This window comes from Perna viridis, chromosome 7, assembly GCF_037379345.1.
Source record: "Perna viridis isolate PV_CMFRI_1.1 ecotype Kerala chromosome 7, ASM3737934v1, whole genome shotgun sequence".
Classification (NCBI taxonomy): domain Eukaryota; kingdom Metazoa; phylum Mollusca; class Bivalvia; order Mytilida; family Mytilidae; genus Perna; species Perna viridis.
The window spans coordinates 44,543,538-44,565,513 of NC_142451.1; the positions used below are offsets into that span (position 1 = coordinate 44,543,538).

The 21,976-nt window shown below is 36.7% G+C and overlaps 1 protein-coding gene and 1 pseudogene across 14 annotated transcripts in view; one reads left to right on the forward strand and one right to left on the reverse strand.

Annotated features, from left to right (window-relative positions):
- Window positions 1-21,976, forward strand: part of LOC148612872 (heat shock 70 kDa protein 12A-like) — a 35,119-nt gene that overhangs the window by 1,464 nt on the left and 11,679 nt on the right. For 2 of the 14 annotated variants that reach the window (XM_088594723.1, XM_088594724.1), the window contains exons 2-11: window positions 6,581-6,682; window positions 6,924-7,019; window positions 7,213-7,281; window positions 8,384-8,445; window positions 8,758-8,818; window positions 10,018-10,092; window positions 16,254-16,298; window positions 17,849-17,927; window positions 18,593-18,666; window positions 19,043-19,232. In XM_088594723.1, the coding sequence (XP_088450849.1) occupies window positions 6,587-6,682; window positions 6,924-7,019; window positions 7,213-7,281; window positions 8,384-8,445; window positions 8,758-8,818; window positions 10,018-10,092; window positions 16,254-16,298; window positions 17,849-17,927; window positions 18,593-18,666; window positions 19,043-19,232 (847 nt within the window). In that variant the 5' untranslated portion in view covers window positions 6,581-6,586. Of the gene's footprint in view, window positions 1-3,402; window positions 3,694-6,317; window positions 6,337-6,580; window positions 6,683-6,923; window positions 7,020-7,212; window positions 7,282-8,383; window positions 8,446-8,757; window positions 8,819-10,017; window positions 10,093-16,253; window positions 16,299-17,848; window positions 17,928-18,592; window positions 18,667-19,042; window positions 19,233-21,976 lie in introns of those variants that run through there. The other 12 variants (XM_088594720.1, XM_088594721.1, XM_088594725.1 and 9 more) reach the window with 12 other exon arrangements.
- Window positions 14,417-15,814, reverse strand: LOC148612873 (uncharacterized; annotated as a pseudogene).

The following is a 21,976-nucleotide window of genomic DNA, read 5'->3' on the forward strand; positions in this document are numbered from 1 at the left end:
TATTCATAAAGTAATGATGTGATATGAAGACTCTTGATATAGGGGGAATGTGACGGAATGGCCTTCTTACCTTGTAGTAGGTAATTGGATCCAAATAGACAATTAATGGACTAGGCTGAAGGACTAATTATTAGTCACTAATCCGATACCGATCGAGCGGTCTAGGGTTTGATCCTCGGTTGGATGGCAGTATTTTTTGCCAAAACAAAAATAACAGGAGATGCGTGTCATTTCACAAACATTCTGCTTTTTTTCTAGAAATAAAAATCTAGATGCATAGATATATAAAAAAATATTATTTTTCTAACAATCTGCTGGTCTATTTTGCCTCACATTTTAGAACATGCAACTTTAAGCTAGATATTGAGATTACATCAAACTGAAGGGTGGAGATAACCTTACCGTAAAATTATATGTATTCTTTTGCATTTTATTTTTAAACGTCTGATTTGAATGACATAAAATACTTAAGGTTTAAAATTTACTACAGTGCCTAAAACTGCCAGCTGGAATGATAAATATTTTAAAGTTTTTCATTGAATGAACAATCAATGCACATGTATATATATTTTAAAAGGCTACTTATATCAGTATCTGAACATTATATCGTGTTTCTTTTGTAAACCGAAAAACAATATTCAGATAAAAATCAATAACTGGAGTGTTTACTAATATCAATTTGAAGTTACACATAACGATGTGGCAAATTCATGTCCACAATTTGTAATAATTTCACGTCAATATACTTTGGGAAGGGACATCTTCATAGACTTCTTTTTTCGCGTTCCATTTGGGCTGTGATTTGACATAGGATGGACTAATAGAACGAAGAGGTATACGCTCGTTTTCATCGAAAGCAATGTTGTTTGTTTGTTTGTTGGGGTTTAACGTCCGAGCAGCAATATTTCAGCTATATTCAAACGATGAACATGAAACTGATGATGAAATGAAAAAAGGATGGGACACAAGGACAATGGAGTCGACAAATTTTGATTGCCATTGGAAATAGGGAGTGATGGGTAGGGTCGGGCAATTTGGCCTCCTGTGGCGGAGCCCTATGGTTCCTACTGCGGGAGAATACCACAGTAGGGTTTTTTAATGTGCGAGGAACGTGGCATCTTTCCCAACACGGTGCACCACTATGATTTGCGGTCCGGGTTTCCGTATTATAGCCTGACAACCCCAGCATGTTACACGCCAGGGATACCCCATTCCACCACCTGGGCACACACACTAAGTTTCTGAGCACTATTTAGTCGCCTTTTACGACCAACTTAGCGCTGCTGCAGGCCTATTCTTTTATATTGCTGCTCGGACGTTAAACCCCAACAAACAAAACAAACAAAATATTCTTTTAACACCCGGACCTGCACGGGGCAAAAACAGGCTGATATTACAGCTCTTGATTTATGAAAAATTCCCGTTTACATACAAACTCTCCCCTATTGCCATTTTCCATTCTCCTCCTGCGCATACCCCATAGAAGCCATATTGCATTAATACTATATTATTTCAATTAAAGCTTAGTATTACACATTTGTTGTGCATGTTATAATACTTCAGGGTTAAAGTTCATACATTGGCTAAAATTGCTAACTCAATAGTCCGGGTGTTAAAAGAATAGGCCTGCAGCAGCGCTAAGCTTGTCGTATAAGGCGACTAAATAGTGCTCAGAAACCTAGCCGGGGGCAAGGCGCTCTGCCCACAGAGCAACTGGGATGTGTGCCCCAAGTGGTGGAATGGGGTACCCCTGGCGTCTTACATGCTGGGGTTGTCAGGCTATAATACGGAAAACCTGACCGCAAACCATAGTGGTGCACCGTGTTGGGAAAGATGCCACGTTCCTCGCACGTTAAAGAACCCTGCTGTGGTATTCGATAGGAGTAGGAACCTTTGCGCTCCGCCACAGGAGGCTAAATTGCCCTACCTTACCCATCCCCCCTTTTTCCAGTGGCAATCAAAATTTGTCGACCCTATTACCCTTGTGACCCATCCTTTTTTTTCTTCATTTCATGTTCATTTTATCATCAATTTCATATTCATTGTCTGAATATAGCTGAAATATTGCTGCTCGGACGTAAAACTCCAAAAAACAAACAGTTTTTAGTGGAGTCCGAGTTGCTCATTTGCTTTTGTTACTTTGTATGTATGATTTAGTTACTTTATATTCTTTGTTGAGTATGTCTGTTTTCCGTGTGTGGCCTTGTCCTTGGATTACATTATTTTGGTTCGCTGAATAGGCCTGCAGCAGCGCTAAGCTTGTCGTATAAGGCGACTAAATAGTGCTCAGAAACCTAGCCGGGGGCTAGGCGCTCTGTCCACAGAGCAACTGGGATGTGTGCCCCTGGCGTGTTACATGCTGGGGTTGTCAGGCTATAATACGGAAAACCTGACCGCAAACCATAGTGGTGCACCGTGTTGGGAAAGATGCCACGTTCCTCGCACGTTAAAGAACCCTGCTGTGGTATTTGATAGGAGTAGGAACCTTTGCGCTCCGCCACAGGAGGCTAAATTGCCCGACCATACCCATCCCCCATTTTTCTATTGGCAATCAAAATTTGTCGACCCTATTATCCTTGTGACCCATCCTTTTTTTTTATCATTTCATGTTCATTTTATCATCTATTTCATGTTCATTGTCTGAATATAGCTGAAATATTGCTGCTCGGACGTTAAACCCCAACAAACAAACACATTGATTACTCTTTGATTACCGCTATAACCTTGGTTCCCTTGATTACTCATATATATTATTCATCGAAATTTGCCGTAGCATAAATGTGAAACTCCTAAAACATTTCAGCTTTATTTCTTGCGTATAAATCAATGGTTACTCCTTGAAACACGGGTAGAGCATACATTGTATTTGTAATTTGTATTTGATTGGTTTTGTTGTATTTATACTCTTGACTAAATCAATCTATAATTTGTTTACCATTTTGAGTATACTTATTTATCTTAAGACAACATTTTAAATGAGACTTTTACTCTTCACTTGAATTAATATTGAGTCAATCACAGTAAAAAAAAACTATATGAACTAAAAGAACTGATATATTTGTTACACAAATGTGAAATATTAATGGATTGATAAGTGTTTTTAGGTCATAGTAAATGCATAACCTTTCTAAATAGCTGTTTTATTTTTTTTTTATTTACTACTCTCCATTAATTTCTGTTTACGTCATACAGTCCTTACCTATACTTATATGATTATTTACATGTTTATCCCGGACTTGACTTTTTATGAGCAATTCGGCGGGTGTTTCTAGAAAAGCAGAGGACGCTTACCCTACCGGTGCACCTGGTCCATGCTGCCAGTTTTTTAGTGGAGTCTAAGTTGCTCATTTACTTTTGTTACTTTGTATGTATGATTTTAGTTACTTTATGTTCTTTGTTGTGTATGTCTGTTTTCCATGTCTAGTCTTTGTCCCTGGATTACATTCTTTTGATTACCGCTATAACCTTGGTTCCCTTGATTATTCTTTCACATACATATGACGTTAATCATTTTGGCATATTTCCCATGTTCGTGTAATTTAAAAAAATTTAAAATCAAACGGAAATTTCTAGTACTTATTTGTTTATATTATCACCGCATTCAATCTTTTATGTGGGGATGAACATGGAACTATGGACAGTACAGTACTCGTGCGTCTTGTCGACTGCTCGCGTCCAACTCAAACAAGGCAGGTAGGTTTTGATAGAGATTTAAACTCACTTTATCGTAAACTCTGTCTCTAAAGGTTTGAACTATCTATATTACAAAATCGTGAACGTTCAAAAGTTTTTTTTCCTCATATTTATAAAAAAAACCCTTGTTAACACTTATGATTTAAGTCATTTTATAATTAAGTTAAAGGTATATTCTACTACTAGTACTTTCTAAATCTTTTTTTGTGTGGGAAATCTCCATTCCAATTTGTGAGATAAAGCTTCACTACGATAAGGTTCATGTAGACAGCCAAGAAATAGATTACTACACTAAAGAGATCAAGCGCTTCGGGAAAATATAGTAAAAGTATCATTTATCTACATATTTCAATTTATTTTTTTTATAAATAAGCAAATGTTTTATCAAATCAATGATAATGAACTTAAACTGTATGCATAATTGTAAAGGCCCATTCGATTAATTTAAAATGTAAAGTCGTCTGTGTATCTTTCGAGTATACCTATATTCGTATGTAATAAAAACACTTCCTTTCGACCTAATTATGATAGAAATAAACTTCTAACTATCCAAGGTCCATCATTCTATACGGAGATTTGATTTAAAAATATGTTATTTATTAAAATGGGTGCGCGATAACTGAATTTTGGATATTTTTTTTAAATGATAACCGTATCATACGCCACTGAACTAAAATCCGGTATTCGATAGGACTGTTTTCCATCTTTGGTGCCCTACTAATACGACAAGTAGTTCAGCTCAACATCGTTAAGTGTGTTACCAATTTATTCAAACAGCAGTAAAACATTTCAACCATTTCGTATCTTCAACAGAAAAAAATGTTTTGTTGGAGTGAAAAATATGTTTATTCTGTTAAGAAGAAAAATAAATGGCTATTCTGTGGACAATTAAAGGGCAGAATTTCACTTGCCCAGTTATATTCAAAATCAGTAAAGGATTTCATCAGGGGGTTTAGCAATAAGCAGCACCCATACTTTAGACGAATATCATCGTTATGGTCACTTAATTTATTTGCAAAAACAGAACTTAACAAAAACATGAATGAAATCAACTTATACGCAATTAACAATATGATTTTTATCGTAATTTGGTTGATTGCTTAATTTGGTTAAATGGAAATCTAATAGATTTATTTAAAAAAAAACAGCGCCCGTGCAGGTCCGGGTGTTAAAAGAATAGGCCTGCAGCAGCGCTAAGCTTGTAAAAGGCGACTAAATAGTGCTCAGAAACCTATCCGGGGGCTAGGCGCTCTGCCCACAGAGCAACTGGGATGTGTGACCCAGGTGGTGGAATGGGGTACCCCTGGCGTGTTACATGCTGGGGTTGTCAGGCTATAATACGGAAAACCTGACCGCAAACCATAGTGGTGCACCGTGTTGGGAAAGATGCCACGTTCCTCGCACGTTAAAGAACCCTGCTGTGGTATTCGATAGGAGTAGGAACCTTTGCGCTCAGCCACAGGAGGCTAAATTGCCCGACCTTACCCATCCCCCCTTTTTCCAGTGGCAATCAAATTTGTCGACCCTATTATCCTTGTGTCCCATCCTTTTTTTCATTTCATGTTCATTTAATCATCCATTTTATGTTCATTGTCTGAATATAGCTGAAATATTGCTGCTCGGACGTTAAACCCCAACAAACAAACAAATATAAAAAATCAGTCGATTAGGTATTCATGCTTTAACATGTACAGTATACAGTAAAATATGTCTCAACTGAACACTGAATATTCTGAGATCTGTCATAACCAGACACCTTTTAAAGCGTATTCATATTAGCGTAAGTTTATTTTCTACTTAGGTAAATCGAACACGTGTCTACACCGAATCCAATTTAAAGACTAAAGGGGTTTGGTTTAGACAGGTTTCACTGTAATAATTTGTACAAACAGGTGAAGCCATATTCAAACAAGGTTTATTAAACAGATAATGCTCCGATAGCGTGACTGTAATTTGGCAACAGTGGTACTCTAAAATACTCTATGTATCTTACGATTAGAACAATTGATCATATATCGGTCCAGAAGAAATTGCATTTAACTTACAAATCATCATGTTAGTCCTATGCTGTCCTGCATACTAGTTCATTAAAACAATGGCAATAACACGGGGTATCTTAACTACGAAACCATAGTAATTTCAGTTGGTTAACTGCCCTTAACAAGTAGAATGCTATATCCTAAACTATATTTCAATAATACGTATGGTTCATTTAATGTAGATGCTTGAATATCAGCAACTACCACAAATGTCTTGATCTTAAAGCACATGCTAAAGTAACTATAAATGTAAGAATGTACAGACATTACACAAACAAAACTCAGAAATTTCTGTAATTGTCTAAAAGAGCGTTTTTATGCTGTACCTGAAGCTTACATGAGCCAAAATCGAGTATTTCTAAATAAAAGTACAAAATAATTTCATAAATATATCAACTTTGTTAAACTGGGGCTTTATTCTACTCCTTTTAGGTTGGTATGTAGGTATGAAAAGGGCTAGGGCGGAACCATAGAGAATTTTGGCCATAGAGGCAATAAGCAAGGTTAATTGTTAAGAAGAAATGTACCACGTATGATATTTGCCATTGTAATGGTATAGAAATAACATACGAAAGAAAGCCACATTTCTCGACCCCCTCAAAAGGTGAGGCTGAATAAAAGGGTATACAATTTTTGAGTTAGGACAACTATTAGAATTCGTTTGTTTTATTTAAGTCTCTACCTAGCCCGGAGTATGTACATTTTCATATTTTAAGCAAATTATGATACAAGAAATTTACATGCCAACGATATAATATGACCCAAGTCATTTAATTTACAGACCAGATGAAGTCAAAGGGTGTGTTCAATGTGCTGTAGCATATGCATAAGGTTACTCTTTATTTCAGAGAGGAATGGAAGGAGTCCTGAAAAAGAAAGTATCAATATTGCGTGGGTTTGAAGATAAATGGTTTGAATTAAAAAATGATGGGTTCCTAGAATGTTATGAGGTAAACAGTTTTCAATATGTTTTCATAGTTACCTTTGGTATATGTTATTAACTCAAACATATTTAGACCAACTAGTTACTCATATACTATCTCATTCTACGAGTGTGGATTGACAGTGTTTTTGAACCATTTTCAGTCAACTTTTAATTGAGTGGTTGAAGATAAATTCACCATGACTCTTGCTTGAGCATTCTGTATTTTACTAGTAAAACACCTTTGTTCACAAGAAACATATTTTCAGGTAAAGACAGACTGCGCTTCAAACAAAGGAGATGTGCCTGCATGCAACATCAAATGTTCTGTGAATGGATTTGCTAGACGGGAAGGCGGACTGTTTGTAAGCATATATCATAACAGAAAACTTTTCTTCACGTTCAAAATGATTCACGAGTGATAATTGAAGACGCAATTATTTTGATCATAATAAAACATTAATGTGCACAACATTATCAGTGTCATTTTTAAAAGATCTAAACGACCATGAATATCGACAAATGAAAGTTCAAGAATCATTTTAAACGTTTTTGCAGGGATGGACATGGGAGACCAAGTTTTTTGTGCTATGTGATGCTGGATTTCTATATTTCGATTCAGGACAGGTTAACTATTTTAGTATTTGACAGACACGTAACTTCATTCTCTTGTATTATTACACGGAATATTTTATTTGTAATTTGATATAGAAAAATCAATCATCTTAACCACGTTACACATTTGAACTGAAATCGATTCACTGTTCTTTTCATAGTTAAAAAAAATCAAAAATTCATATTATTACGAAAATTAATCTATAAAAAAATTTCGACCAATAACGAATAATGATTCTATTGTCTGTCTTCCATGTATGAAATTGTATTTAAACCCATATACTATTCATTAGCTTGTCAAGTTTAAAGACAATTGTAGTATCTTTCAAAACATTCAGAGAAAAATGTTAGGGGCAGTGTTGTTGATCTTGAAATTCAACTATCTCTTTTAAAATTCTGTGGCCCCGTGCAGGTCCGGGTGTTAAACGAATAGGACTGCAGCAGCGCTAAGCTTGTCGTATAAGGCGACTAAATAGTGCTCAGAAACCTAGCCGGGGGCTACGCGCTCTGCCCACAGAGCAACTGGGATGTGTGACCCAGGTGGTGGAATGGGGTACCCCTGGCGTGTTACATGCTGGGGTTGTCAGGCTATAATACGGAAAACCTGACCGCAAACCATAGTGGTGCACCGTGTTGGGAAAGATGCCACGTTCCTCGCACGTTAAAGAACCCTGCTGTGGTATTCGATAGGAGTAGGAACCTTTGCGCTCCGCCACAGGAGGCTAAATTGCCCGACCTTACCCATCCCCCCTTTTTCCAGTGGCAATCAAAATTTGTCGACCCTATTATCCTTGTGACCCATCCTTTCTTTTTTTTCATTTCATGTTCATTTTATCATCCATTTCATGTTCATTGTCTGAATATAGCTGAAATATTGCTGCTCGGACGATAAACCCCAACAAACATAAAATTCTGTGAACACTACATGTGAATGAATAATACCGAACAATGAAAGGGTTAATTCATTCAATTTGTCATAGTTTTCTCCTTCCGTTCATAAATGTCAGGAAAGCTGCAGGGTTTCTCTCAAGGCATCACTCTCATTACATGATAAATGACCTAGTTACTTATTTTGTTAAGGCCTTGCACAAATCTTTTCTTCCTGATTCTTCAGATGACGACACCTCGCAGATCCGTACCACTAAAGGACATTAAAGGGGTTGCCAATGCTGACGGGTATGGTCTACCAGGTTGTGTTTAAGATAATTTTCGCGAACTCTTACGTCAACACTTAGGTGTATTGACATATAAACATGCATATGACGTTCTTTATGCCAATCCTTTTTTCAGCTATTGTATATATAAATTGAGTGCTTAGATAGAAAGTATTAAGGTCACAGAATGTTAAATGAAGAATATTTCTTAACCTTAAGTATTTTCAACCAAAGGATTCTATTTCATCCACAAAAGGTAAGTGTTTTGGGTATTTCTATACCTCCGTTCTTCTAAAACAGATTCACTAGCTTAAAGATAGTTACTTTTTTACAGATATGGTAACAAAGAACACGTGTTTCAAATTGCAACAAAGAACAAAACATTCCACATTGAGGTACACTTATATACTAACTTCATAAAATTGCATGTAAAAGAAAATCATGACAAACGTACTCGTTCAAAAAAGTGTGTTTCTAGAAAAGCAGAGGACGTTTATCCTACGGATGCACCCGGTCCGAGATGCTCATTTACTTTTGTTGCTTTGTACGTATTATTTTAATTACTTTATGTTCTTTGTTGTGTGTGTCTTCTTTCGTGTCTGGTCTTTGTCCCTGTGCAGGTCCAGGTGTTAAAAGAATAGGCCTGCAGCAGCGCTAAGCTTGTCGTATAAGGCGACTAAATAGTGCTCAGAAACCTAGCCGGGGGCTAGGCGCTCTGCCCACAGAGCAACTGGGATGTGTGCCCTAGGTGGTGGAATGGGGTACCCCTGGCATGTTAAATGCTGGGGTTGTCAGGCTATAATACGGAAAACCTGACCGCAAACCATAGTGGTGCACCGTGTTGGGAAAGATGCCACGTTCCTCGCACGTTTAAAGAACCCTGCTGTGGTATTCGATAGGAGTAGGAACCTTTGCGCTCCGCCACAGGAGGCTAAATTGCCCGACCTTACCCATCCCCCCTTTTTCCAGTGGCAATCGAAGTTTGTCGACCGTATTGTCCTTGTGTCCCATCCTTTTTTTCATTTCATGTTCATTTTATCATCCATTTCATGTTCATCGTCTGAATATAGCTGAAATATTGCTGGTCGGACGTTAAACCCCAACAAACAAACAACTTGTCCCTGAATTACATTATTTTGATTTCCGCTAGAATCGTGGTTACCTTGATTAATCTTTGTATGATGTTTGTATGTTATTTTCGTGTTGGTCAATATAAAGATGTCATTATTTTATTTTTAATGGTTCCTTACTTAAAAACACTGGTGGATGATATTCTTTAAGCAGCTCTTTTAAAATTCCGTACAGTGCCATTGCAACCGCAAAAGCTGCTTTGTTTATTTTTTAATTGCCAAATGAAAAATACGCTTTAGAATAAACGTCATGAACTACGCGTTTTGCTACAATATTAAATCAAAAGTTTCTTTCATGGCTTGATGAGCAAGGCGTTCCACTTTGTCTTAACTTAAAAGACACAATTTATCATCACCATTGTTGTAACGTGAAGTAACATAACTCTCTTGTAGCGAAGTTAGCCCATTTTTCGATAATATTCGGAATTGCTATTGACTATTTTATCAAAATGTTTTCGATATAGGTTGATACTGCAGAAGAGTGTAAACGGTGGATGACTGAAATTTCTGCCTGTCTGAAGAAATTTGATTCAATGCTGGTATGGATAACATGCTGATTTTGCTTTAGTCAAAAAAGGAAAATAAAGGTGATGTGTACATATGTGCATGGAACAAAGATAATTAAGTATAGCTCTGCCTTAACACCATTTATCCCAAATACCTGTTTTATTAGAAATCATTCACGATCAGCAAGCCTCATAGAAACTTTATTCGATAACCAAAATGAAAATAAAAGTTGCCCACTGGAGATATTTACGCTTCAAATATGAATACTTCTACTACAGAAAAGAACGGAGAAATTTTCAGCCAGAAGTTTTACACTATAACCAGTCAAAACATATTAAACGATAATAGTCGGTCCACGGAAATAAACATAGGACGTTTTTTTTTTTTTTTTTTTTTTTTTTTTTTTTTTTGGACCTAACAAATGTATTTAAAGAGTTTCATTGATTAACTTGAGATATTATGTTTCAACCCCTGTCCTTTTTTAGGCAGAACAATACTTAAGTCTCTCTAATTCTTATTATAATTCATTGTGCATAGACGTATTCGCCCCCATTTCATTCAAAGATACATATAAATGTTTTCATCCACATAACATGCATTTGATTGATTATTTGCCCCGTGCAGGTCCGGGTGTTCAAAGAATAGGCCTGCAGCAGCGCTAAGCTTGTCGTAAAAGACGACTAAATGGTGCTCAGAACCTTAGCCGGGGCTAGGACGCACTGCTGACAGAGCAACTGGGTTGTGTGCCCCAGGTATTGGAATGGGGTACCCCTGGTATGTTACATGCTGGGGTTGTCAGGCTATAAAATGGAAAAACTTACCGCTAACCAAAGTGGTGCACCGTGTTGAGAAAGATGCCACGTTCCTCGCACGTTAAAAAACCCTACTGTGGTATTCTTCCGGAGTAGGAACCATAGGGCTCCGTCACAGGAGGCTAAATTGGCCGACCGTACCCACTTTTCCCTATTTCCAGTGGCAATCGAAATTGTCGACCCCTTTGTCCTTGTATCTCATTCCTTTTTCATTTCATCATCATTTCATGTTCATTTTATCATCAATTTCATGTTCATCGTCTGAATATTGTTGAAATATTGCTGCTCGGACGTTAAACCCCAACAAAGAAATAAATAAACTTGATTGATTATTTTAAATTAAAAATGACTAACATTTAATGAATCGGACTTAAATTATCATTTTTAAGCTGTGCCTTTCCCCCACTGTTTGATTAATTTGACTGTTCCATATCCAACTAGTTGATTCTTTCCAAAAGCTATCATAATAGTTCTTACTTAAAATGATCAATATTTCGGCATTACAACGTTCGGTATCTCATACGCATATTTCAAAGAGTAACCACTCATCGACAGCTCATAAAATTGAAGATTTCATGAGGACGCGAAGAAAACGATTAAGATGTAACATTGCAATTGCCTTCAATTCCGTTAATTCACATTGAGCTGTTTAAAGTAAAATCATTCACGCATGTAAAAACTGCTCACCCCAGTACTATATAAACCTGTGTGACATATGAATACTCGCCAAAAAAAAATTAACCTCAAATGACTATTCTAGACTAAGTAAACATCCTGCATTCCTTTGAAAGAGTGGTTTTTGTTTTGTTTAAATCTTGTTTCTTCTTTTTTGTTTTTGGTTTAAGTGACAGAGAGAAATAAAATAATTTCCACCATTTAATTCAAGTATATAGCAAAGCATATTAGTGTGATATAACAAATCCATACTGTTCTCTCAGTGAAGCACTGTATATGATAAATCACATCTATTATAGAATCTAACACTGTAGTCATTATGTACTGAACGGTAATGTAAACTGATAGTATCACACACTGGTATGGAGCAATGTACTGAACAATAGTATTGTCTGATAGTAATATAAAGCACCACGCACTGTACATTGTAGTAATAACAAACTGATCAATCGTCTTGGTATATAGTATCATACACTACCATTATGTATAAATCAAACGATCAAGTTGCGGTTAACACAAAGGTTAAGAACAAGTCTAAAATACATCATCTCCATTACTGAATGCGACATTTGAAAATAAATTGTAATGCCTAAATAAATTTATAATATATATATACATACATGTATCTTTGTAATCAGTAACATTTTAACTATATCTTGTATACAATAGAAAACACTCAGAAATATAAATGTGTGTGTGTGTATATATTTTTTTCTTTCGTTTTTTATTCTTTCCTTTGTTTTGTTTTGTTTTTTTGTTTTTGTTTTTTTTTACATCTAATTCTACTTTGGGAGTTGGGTGGGTGGGTAATTGCAATGTTATATCTTAATCATTTTCTTCGTATAATCTATATTTCATGTCGGACGCTTCCCGCCCTCATGAAACCTTCAATTATACATCAGTTTGTTTGTTTGTTTGTTGGGGTTTAACGTCCGAGCAGCAATATTTCAGCTATATTCAGACAATGAACATGAAATGGGTGATAAAATGAACATGAAATGAAAAAAAAGGATGGGTCACAAGGATAATAGGGTCGACAAATTTTGATTGCCACTGGAAAAAGGGGGGATGGGTAAGGTCGGGCAATTAAGCCTTCTGTGGCGGAGCGCAAAGGTTCCTACTCCTATCGAATACCACAGCAGGGTTCTTTAACGTGCGAGGAACGTGGCATCTTTCCCAACACGGTGCACCACTATGGTTTGCGGTCAGGTTTTCCGTATTATAGCCTGACAACCTCAGCATGTAACATGCCAGGGGTACCCCATTCCACCACCTGGGGCACACATCCCAGTTGCTCTGTGGGCAGAGCAATTAGCCCCCGGCTAGGGGGAAATGCATATCCACTGAAATTTGGCCAAGGATGCAGGAGAGCATTGAATGCTAATGCTCCTGGATCCGGAAGCCAGCTTATGTATTTCTGAAGCTGAGCGTTCGATCGATTCTCAAAAAGGTCCATGTCGCAATACATTGTCTGATTCATTAAAGCATTGAAAATTTTGGTGTGAAGTTTCCAATTGCTGGGGTCTAAGTGATGTCTCGACTCCCAGTCCGCAATCAACTTTTCTCGATCTGGGATGAAATCTGCTTTCAAAATGTTTTTCTGTAAGCACCATGTCCAAAGGTCCAGAGCTAGTTTGTTGCAAATTTTTGACATGGTTCCCCATTTTGTTCATATAAGTCATTGTTGTTATATTGTCTGTCTGAATCAAAACCTGCAAATTGTTTTTGTCTTGTAAGAAGGATTTCACTGCATGATTTACTGCTATTAACTCCAGGGCATTTATGTGGTAAATTTCCTCCGACCTTAACCATGGACCCCCTATTGATACCTTGTCAATTACCGCTCCCCATCCTGTATTGTTTGTATCTGTTTGAATTAATACAGATGGTTGGATTGACATTAGAGACCGTCCGTTTCAATTACATAATTGGTGTATCCACCAGTCTAATTTGTTTTGGTCTTTTTGGGACAGAACCAGTTCTGAATTGTAACTTAAAGTTTGTTTTAATCCCTGATTTTTTTTCTATTTGTAAATGTCTGTAGTGCAGGGGAGCCGGAAAATTGCCTGAATGGATGCTGTCAGATTCCCTATTCATTCCGAAAGTTTTCTCACTGACATTTTTTGAGAAACTTTTACTTCCTTGTACAATTTCTGATTTTTGTGTATTTTTGCAGATGGAAGGGACAGACTAATGCCTACTTAGTTCACCAGGAATCCAAGAAAGGTCATTTCTTGTGTTGGGATCAGGACTGACTTTTTTTGTTTATTAAAAATCCCAATTTTTCTATAAGGTTCACAGTTATTTGTGCTTCTGACTGACAATTTTCTTTTGACTGATTCATTAATAGTATATCGTCCAAGTAAATCACTAGACGAATCCCTATCCTTCTCAGAAAACTTACAGGAACTTTCAGGAAGTTTTGTAAAGACTAGGGGTGCAACTGAAATCCCAAAAGGGAGGGACTGAAACTGAAGTCTTCCCTGCCATCTGAACTGAAGATACTTTTGATGTTCTTTGAAAATAGGAATTGTCAAATAAGCATCTGTCAGATCTTTTTTTATCATCCAATCCGACTGTTGAATGAAATCCTTTACAAAATGAATCCCCTCCATTTTCAAATGATGGTACACCAAATAATCGTTCAGTTGTCTTAGATTTTTAACAGGACGATGTCCTCCGTCTTTTTTCTCTACTAGGAATAAATGACTTAGAAAGTATTCTTGACTTTTGTTTATTTGGCATATGGCCCTTTTGTCTAACAAAGATTGAACTTCCTGATTGATCAGAGAAGTTTTCTCCTTCCTTGTCGAAAGTGAGATTTGGACATTGAATGTGTCTAACACCCAAGGATCTGACGTCAGTTGACTCCAGTTCTGAACAAATAGTTTTGTTCTCCCCCCTACTGGAATGTGGGCAAATTTTTCTGTCAATAGGGGTAGAAAATTTAATTCCTGAACATTTACCTGTTGTAAATCTACTTCTTTGAATTGTTCCCCTTCCTTGGGTTGTCTGAGGTTGGTCGTGTCTGACTTCTGCCCCTGCCTCTGCCCCCAAACTGATTCTGGTTGTTTGGGGGTTCGAGCCGAAGAAACTGCCTCTGGCTGTGAAAACCATTTCCATAACCACTGGCACTGTTAGCAAATTTTGAGGATTTATTCCTGGTGCGACGAATCGTTTGCAACAGACTAAAAAGTTCCCTGTTGTCCTTGCTTTCATCAGTAACCAACTTCCTAAACTTTCGTCCAAAAAGTTCGTGTGAGCTTTTCAACAGAGCTTTCTTGCCTTCCTTTACAGACAACAAATCAAGACATTCTGGTAGTACTCTGCTTAGCATGGATCTACGTCGATCAGAAAGATAAACATAATGTGCATTACCAAGTAAGACCAAAGACCTTTGTACGATGTCAATTACATCATCAGGGTTTAAACCACGTTTACGTTTCTTTGCCTTCTCAGCCTCTGTCCATAAAATTGCCAGGGGACCAGATGCATCTCAAATTCTGTTTTCAGCATTTATCATAGAGCGCTCCTTCTTGGCATTAAGAGGTTGATTACATTTCTTACGAAACAGTTTCCTCATATATCTGTCCGTTTCTGTAGAAGCAAGCTTACTACTACTAGGAATGTTACAGTTCTTAGTGACTTCGAGTCTCACTTTGTGATGCCCTGATAAGCATATTTCTCAATGTACTTAGTGATCTTAGTTGGTACATTGACGCCTTTCGTTAAAATTTCTGATGGGTCAAACAGTTTTTCGCCATCTAAACTGTCTTCACTGTCTGAAGAGGAACTTTCTGAACCAGAATCCGACTTGTCGTCCGACTCTCCACTCTCAACATCGACTTGTTTTTTTTTTTCCTAGATAACAACGACCTCAGGCGGTCAGGTAACCAGTTACGTGAGGCTCCATCGGAGTCCGTACCATTATCTGATGCAGTCCTCTGACTGTGCATTTTCTGCCCTTTTTGGCACTTTGCAAGTCTGCATTGACACTTGATTTGCCCTTTTCTTAACTAGATTTGCCCTTGTTATTGGGACTAGTGTTTTTGCCCTCACTGGCATTTTCATCGTCACTAATTTGACCGTCTTCGTAAAGTTCTACTTTATCCTGAGATAAGTAGTCTAAATCTTCTAATAAATCTTGGGAAGGAGTATGCTTCCCTCTAGAACTAGGTGAATTTAACTGAGATTGAGCCATAATAAATTAAAATTTTCACTAAATTATAAACATCTCAACGGCGAGCTAAAATTGAAAGCGGGTATTCATATGTCACACAGGTTTATATAGTACTGGGGTAAGCAGTTTTTACATGCGTGAATGATTTTACTTTAAACAGCTCAATGTGAGTTAACGGAATTGAAGGCAATTGCAATGTTATGTCTTATGAGTTTTTCTGATGTATAATCCAAAATTTTTATTGTTCGTTGCTTGGCTTTTGTTGGATTACTGTCTTATTGGCGATTTTACCACATCTTCTTTGATAGCTGTAAATATCGAAATATAAAGCCGAACTCCACAAATCCAAGGAATTCCGGGTAAGCTGGTCTAACACTTTTATATAACTTGAATAACTAGACGATAAAAAGATATGGTGTGATATTTCCGATGTGAAACATTATTTCGTTTAGATTACACTTTATATAAAACCAAGGTTAGTTTGGGGATAATGATATAACTTTTTTTCTATTTCAATTTTTGATAGTTAAACAAAGACAACAGAGTGCTCAAGGACAGAATTTACGTAGCAGTAAGGTTATATAAGTATAAATATTAAGTTGAAACTGGTTTAATTATTTGAGGGGTAGGGCTAAGGACAAACTTTACAGAGTGGTTAGGTAATATTAGTATCAGTATTACGCTGAAATCATCTGGTTTTGAGTTGGTTTGCTTGTTGGGGTTTAACGTCCGAGCAGCAATATTTCAGCTATATTCAGACGATGAACATGAAATGGATGATAAAATGAACATGAAATGATTGTTTGTTTGTTTGTTTGTTGGCGTTTAACGTCCGAGCAGCAATATTTCAGCTATATTCAGACAATGAACATGAAATGGATAATACAATGAACACGAAATGATAAAAAAAGGATGGGTCACAAGGACAACAGGGTCGACAAATTTTGATTGCCACTAGAAAAAGGGGGGATAGGTAAGGTCGGGCAATTTAGCCTCCTGTGGCGGAGCGCAAAGGTTCCTACACCTATCGAATACCACGTCAGGGTTCTTTAACGTGCGAGGAACGTGGCATCTTTCCCAACACGGTGCACCACTATGGTTTGCGGTCAGGTTTTTCGTATTATAGCCTGACAACCCCAGCATGTAACATGCCAGGGGTACCCCATTCCACCACCTGGGGCACACATCCCAGTTGCTCTGTGGGCAGAGCGCCTAGCCCCCGGCTAGGTTTCTGAGTACTATTTAGTCGCCTTATACGACAAGCTTAGCGCTGCTGAGGTTTTGAGTTGGGTTAAAGACATAATGTTCATAGCGGTAAGTTGTAATACGTATCAAGTAGAAACCCTTTTTGACGAAACTATGTAGAGAATTTACATTCCGGTTATTGTAGTGTTGGTATAGCTTAAAGGCAGAGAGCATTGAGTTATTCTAAAGGAGTGAATGCTATGGGTAGTATTTACGTAGGGGTGGGGTTAAGTTATGTTATTTTTTAGACAAGGAGAATCAATTTGGTTTGAATCAAAGATGTGGGGCTAAGAACAGGCTGGGTAGAATTATTACCGATTTTAGGGTAAAACCAGAGACATTTGGCTTTAATTAAAGGGATGTGGCTATGGTCAAATTCAAAACAGGAAATCGGAATAAAGAAATTCAGTACAAGAAAGTTCTGTTTTATAAACACTGAAAAGGAAAATGTCTTGATTTCAGAAAAAAAAAACGACAATTTAATTATTATGAAGAAAATTATTGAGAAAAACCTTGTCCTTGCTGGCAACATGGAACTTTCTAATACGTTTTCATTAAGAATCAATTAAAAATTGAATAACTGCCATACATTTAATGGCATAAATATGCCTCAAAAATTATATAGTTCTAAATCTAATACGTGTTTTTCTTTTGGTAGAGTTCTAAGAGTACATGTAACGCAACAGTTGAATTGTTCTTAACTACTACATGTGATTTCAATTAATTTAAATTACGTACGTTTGTGATAAAAAGAAACATGTGTTATTGATCTATACTTACATTAAAAAAAACTTAAGTACTGTCTTTTAATCTAGACCTGTCGTTGAATATATTTTTCATAAACAATATGAACTAATATACATTTGTAATCCACAGTTGGCATCATTGTCATCGGAGAGAGATGACCGAACGTTCAAAATAGTAACGAACAGTGGTGGAACACATATAATGAAAGGTAAAAGTAGATTTTTTGAGAGAAAAAAATGTTTTGTAAGATAAGTTTTTCAGACCTTTTTACCAGTTTAGTTCTCACAGAAAGAATACCCAAAACTTATTTGTTTGAAATGTAATTAAACAAACGCGTTTTGGTAGCTCAAGTACTACTTACCACTTCCGGGTCAAATAGCCACCATCTTTGTAGTACCAAAAACAAACCGATGTGTGTTTGTTGATCAAAACTAGTCACAATAAAGCTGACAATGTGTACATTAAAATCATATTTGTAATTTACTACAAAGGTGTATAAATACTTTTTACATGTTTAAGTATTTTTTCTCCATGCTGTCAGTTAGCAGAAAAGGTAAACGTGGATTTTCAGGTACATTCTGTGAAAATCTAATCGTACCATGGGTATATTGATTTTGAAATATAAACAGAGAAATATTCATGCTTGATCAAGCACTTTTGTTCAATTTCACATGACAATTAAACGTTTTGACAAAGATAAAATTAGCCTAATTGAAAAACCATGCACTTTTAAACGTGTATCAACGCAAAAGAAATGTAAATAGTAAATATAATTAAGAATAAGGTATATTTAAATTAAATACCTAAGTAAAATGTTTTTTTTCTTTTACAATTAAGTGTAATAAGATGCATTTCACTTTCAAATATGCATAGCCATATCGAGAACTGAGAGACAGCAATGGTTGGATAAAATAACCGAAGCCCAAAGAGCAGTTAAAAAGAAAACAGTAAGTAAGCAAATACTGAATTTAAACTGGGATCATGGATCAGGTGCACTTGAAGGATAAGCATTTTTTTTTTTTTTTGCTTTTCTGGAAACTTTTGCCGAGTTGCTCATAAAATGTCAAGTCCGATGTAGATGAAAAGAAGAAAGGAAAACTACGACACGGTGAACAAATCGGTTCTCATGGTGCAGCCTGATATTAAAAGGGAAACCTAATTATCTTGATAACTCTCATGCCCTACGCCGTTCATCCAATTTTGGGAAGGCTTTTACAACTATATTTTATACTACATTTAACAGCTATCAGAAGAAATGACTCATATTTATTCATGTTACTATTAAGTTTGCATGTTTTCAATATGCCATGAATGATAAAATTGGTACAGGGACCTTTTGGATCAATTCGAAGGAAAGAGCATGACCGTAGGTCTGGTGATCCAAATGGAAACTTAGAATCGAAACGTAATCGCCCAACTAACGAGGAAATTAAGATGAAAACAAATCGAAAGCTGGAGTCTGTAATTGGTAATATATCCACTGCATTGAAGCGATCCGAGTCATTTGGTAGTGGTAAGTGAAAGTAAACTATTTTTATTTATATGAAATAATAGTTACTTCTTTTAGTGAGTTACTATACATACAGAGGAGAAATATATCTCAAATGTCAGGGTTGATTTAAACATTTACAATATCAAGCCACCCGTGCAGGTCCGGGTGTTAAAAGAATAGGCCTGCAGCAGCGCTAAGCTTGTCGTAAAAGGCGACTAAATAGTGCTCAGAACCTTAGCCGGGGGCTAGGGCGCTCTCCCCACAGAGTAACTGGGATGTGTGCCCCAGGTGGTTGAATGGGGTACCCCTGGCTTGTTACATGCTGGGGTTGTCAGGCTATAATACAGAAAACCTGACCGCAAACCATAGTGGTGCACCGTGTTGGGAAAGATGCCATGTTCCTCGCACGTTAAAGGACCCTACTGTGGTATTCTCCCGGAGTAGGAACCATAGGGCTCCGCCACAGGAGGCTAAATTGTCCGACCCTACCCACCTCTCCCTATTTCCAGTGGCAATCAAAATTTGTCGACCCCATTGTCCTTGTGTCCCATCCCTTTTTCATTTCATCATATTTTCATGTTCATTTTATTCTCAATTTCATGTTCATCGTCTGAATATAGCTGAAATATTGCTGCTCGGACGTTAAACCCCAACAAACACACAAATTCAAGCTGAAAGAAATGTAAAGGGCATAACCTATCATTTTGAAGTTCTGTCACTAGCAAAATATCGAAGAGGAAGGTCAAATGTAGAATCATCAGTAGTCAAAACAAAGCAGGTTCTTCCAAAAAGACATTATAAGAACTTGTTACAAAACACATAGGAACAATAAAGTATGCACAGAAACGAACCACACTAGAATCCATGAATGAAATCATGTGCTCAAGTTTTTGAGTAGTTTTTGGTAATTTTTATTTTTAATTTAATTTATTAATATTTTTTTACTAATTTATGTATTTTTTCAGCACGGACCAATTAGTTTGCTCATTGATAGTGTTCCTAAAATCTTCTGTTACTTTGTTTATTTTTAATTTGACTACACCGAACCCCCTTTCTGGTTTGTAATCCCTCACTTAAAAGGAGGGTGTGCATGATGATCGTATGTCTGAGTTAGCTGGATAAGAGTGTACGTAAGAAGACAGCCGTATAAATCAACCATTTCATCAACAATTGATTGTCAACATTACGTCTCTGTCGGCGTATCTGCAATTTGTTACATTTGTCCTGCGGACTAAATTCATTACGGGTGGCTTAAGTAGAAAAGCACTGAAATAAATTATTAATGTACACTTACATAATTTTATGTTGCCTTAAACGTCTCTTTTGTAAACTAGAAATTCACTTAAATATGAATCTTGGTCTATTAAAGTCTCAATTTAAAGCTGAATTTTGAATTATTAACAAAGCAGTTATAACGTAGTTCATTATACATGTTACGATGTTCATTCACGAATGTATTATTTGGCTTTCGTTTTGGGTTCTCTGTCTGTTCTCGTCATCTGTTCTATTTGGTTTATTTAATCGGATTTCTAAAGAGTATAACTCAGGTATCCTTCGGTTTGTAATTCCATTTTGAGTTCTGAGTTCAACAAAGCGAATTATCCTATCGTTTTCTTCTACAAATCAGTTATATTCGCCACTTTCCAATTTATTCTTGGAGAATCCTCTTCAATTTACATAATGTCTCCTTTTTTAATGGTTTGGTTATTTCCTGAAGTCTTGTGAAGTCCAGGTAATGAATCAAGTATTATTTTCGCCATCTGTTAAAAAAATGTCTGATAATATCACTCCTCTGCATCCGCTCGATTATTGTAATCGACAGGCAAAATTGTCAAATTTGTATTTGCGGGATTTCTTGGCAAATATGGTAGACACGTGATTCTGTGCCCAAACAAAAGATGTGATGGAGATAATGGCTCTGGGTCGTTGGTATCCGATGGCACATTTGTTATAGAAGGTTTCAATTTCAGTCATTACAGTCTGTAGGATTTCCATATTCTCAAGTCCGACCTATCATTTTCTAGTTAAGCCGATCATGCGTTGCAAAAAACCCCATACCATAGTCCACGTTTAGAGATGAATTTCCAAGAGAAATCAAGTCGGTTTCACGGACGGAGGAGGAAATGTTAAATTCGTGATTTCTTTCGAAGCTGCTCTAAAGGTAGGTCCATTGTCTGATAATATCGTATAAACGACGGCTTTAAAGTATCCTAAAGAAGAAAAGATTCTCCTTTCAAGTTTGGAACAATTTCCAAATGTACTACTCTCGAGGATGCACAGGTGAATAGGCAAATGTATGCCTTTAATTTTTTATTGTCAAAGTTTTGAATGTGCAACTATCCGGAGAAATCGACTGCAGTAACTTTGAATGGAATGCCCAACCCCTAATTTCGTCTTTCGGTAACGGCGCATCAGGATTGGGGTAGAAATGTCCCGCACACTTACGGCTAATGTCACTAGATAAGGTATGGTATAGTACATTTTCGTAAAATGTGCCGTACACACTGTCGAGTCCGTGACATCCAATAATGTTGTCGGAGATACGTCACAGTTGAATTTAAATATCCATAAAGTTCTCATGCGCATTATCAACAACTTGTATAGTAAACTGGTGTTTTGTTGAAACTAAGAACGGAAGTTTTTTACTTAATTTTCCATTGCCAATTGTCCACAGTGTAAAATATTGTTTTCATCTGTATAGAGTTGTCACTGTCGCTCGATTGATGACTTTTTGTTCGAATTATCAAGGCAAGTTAATTCCTCTT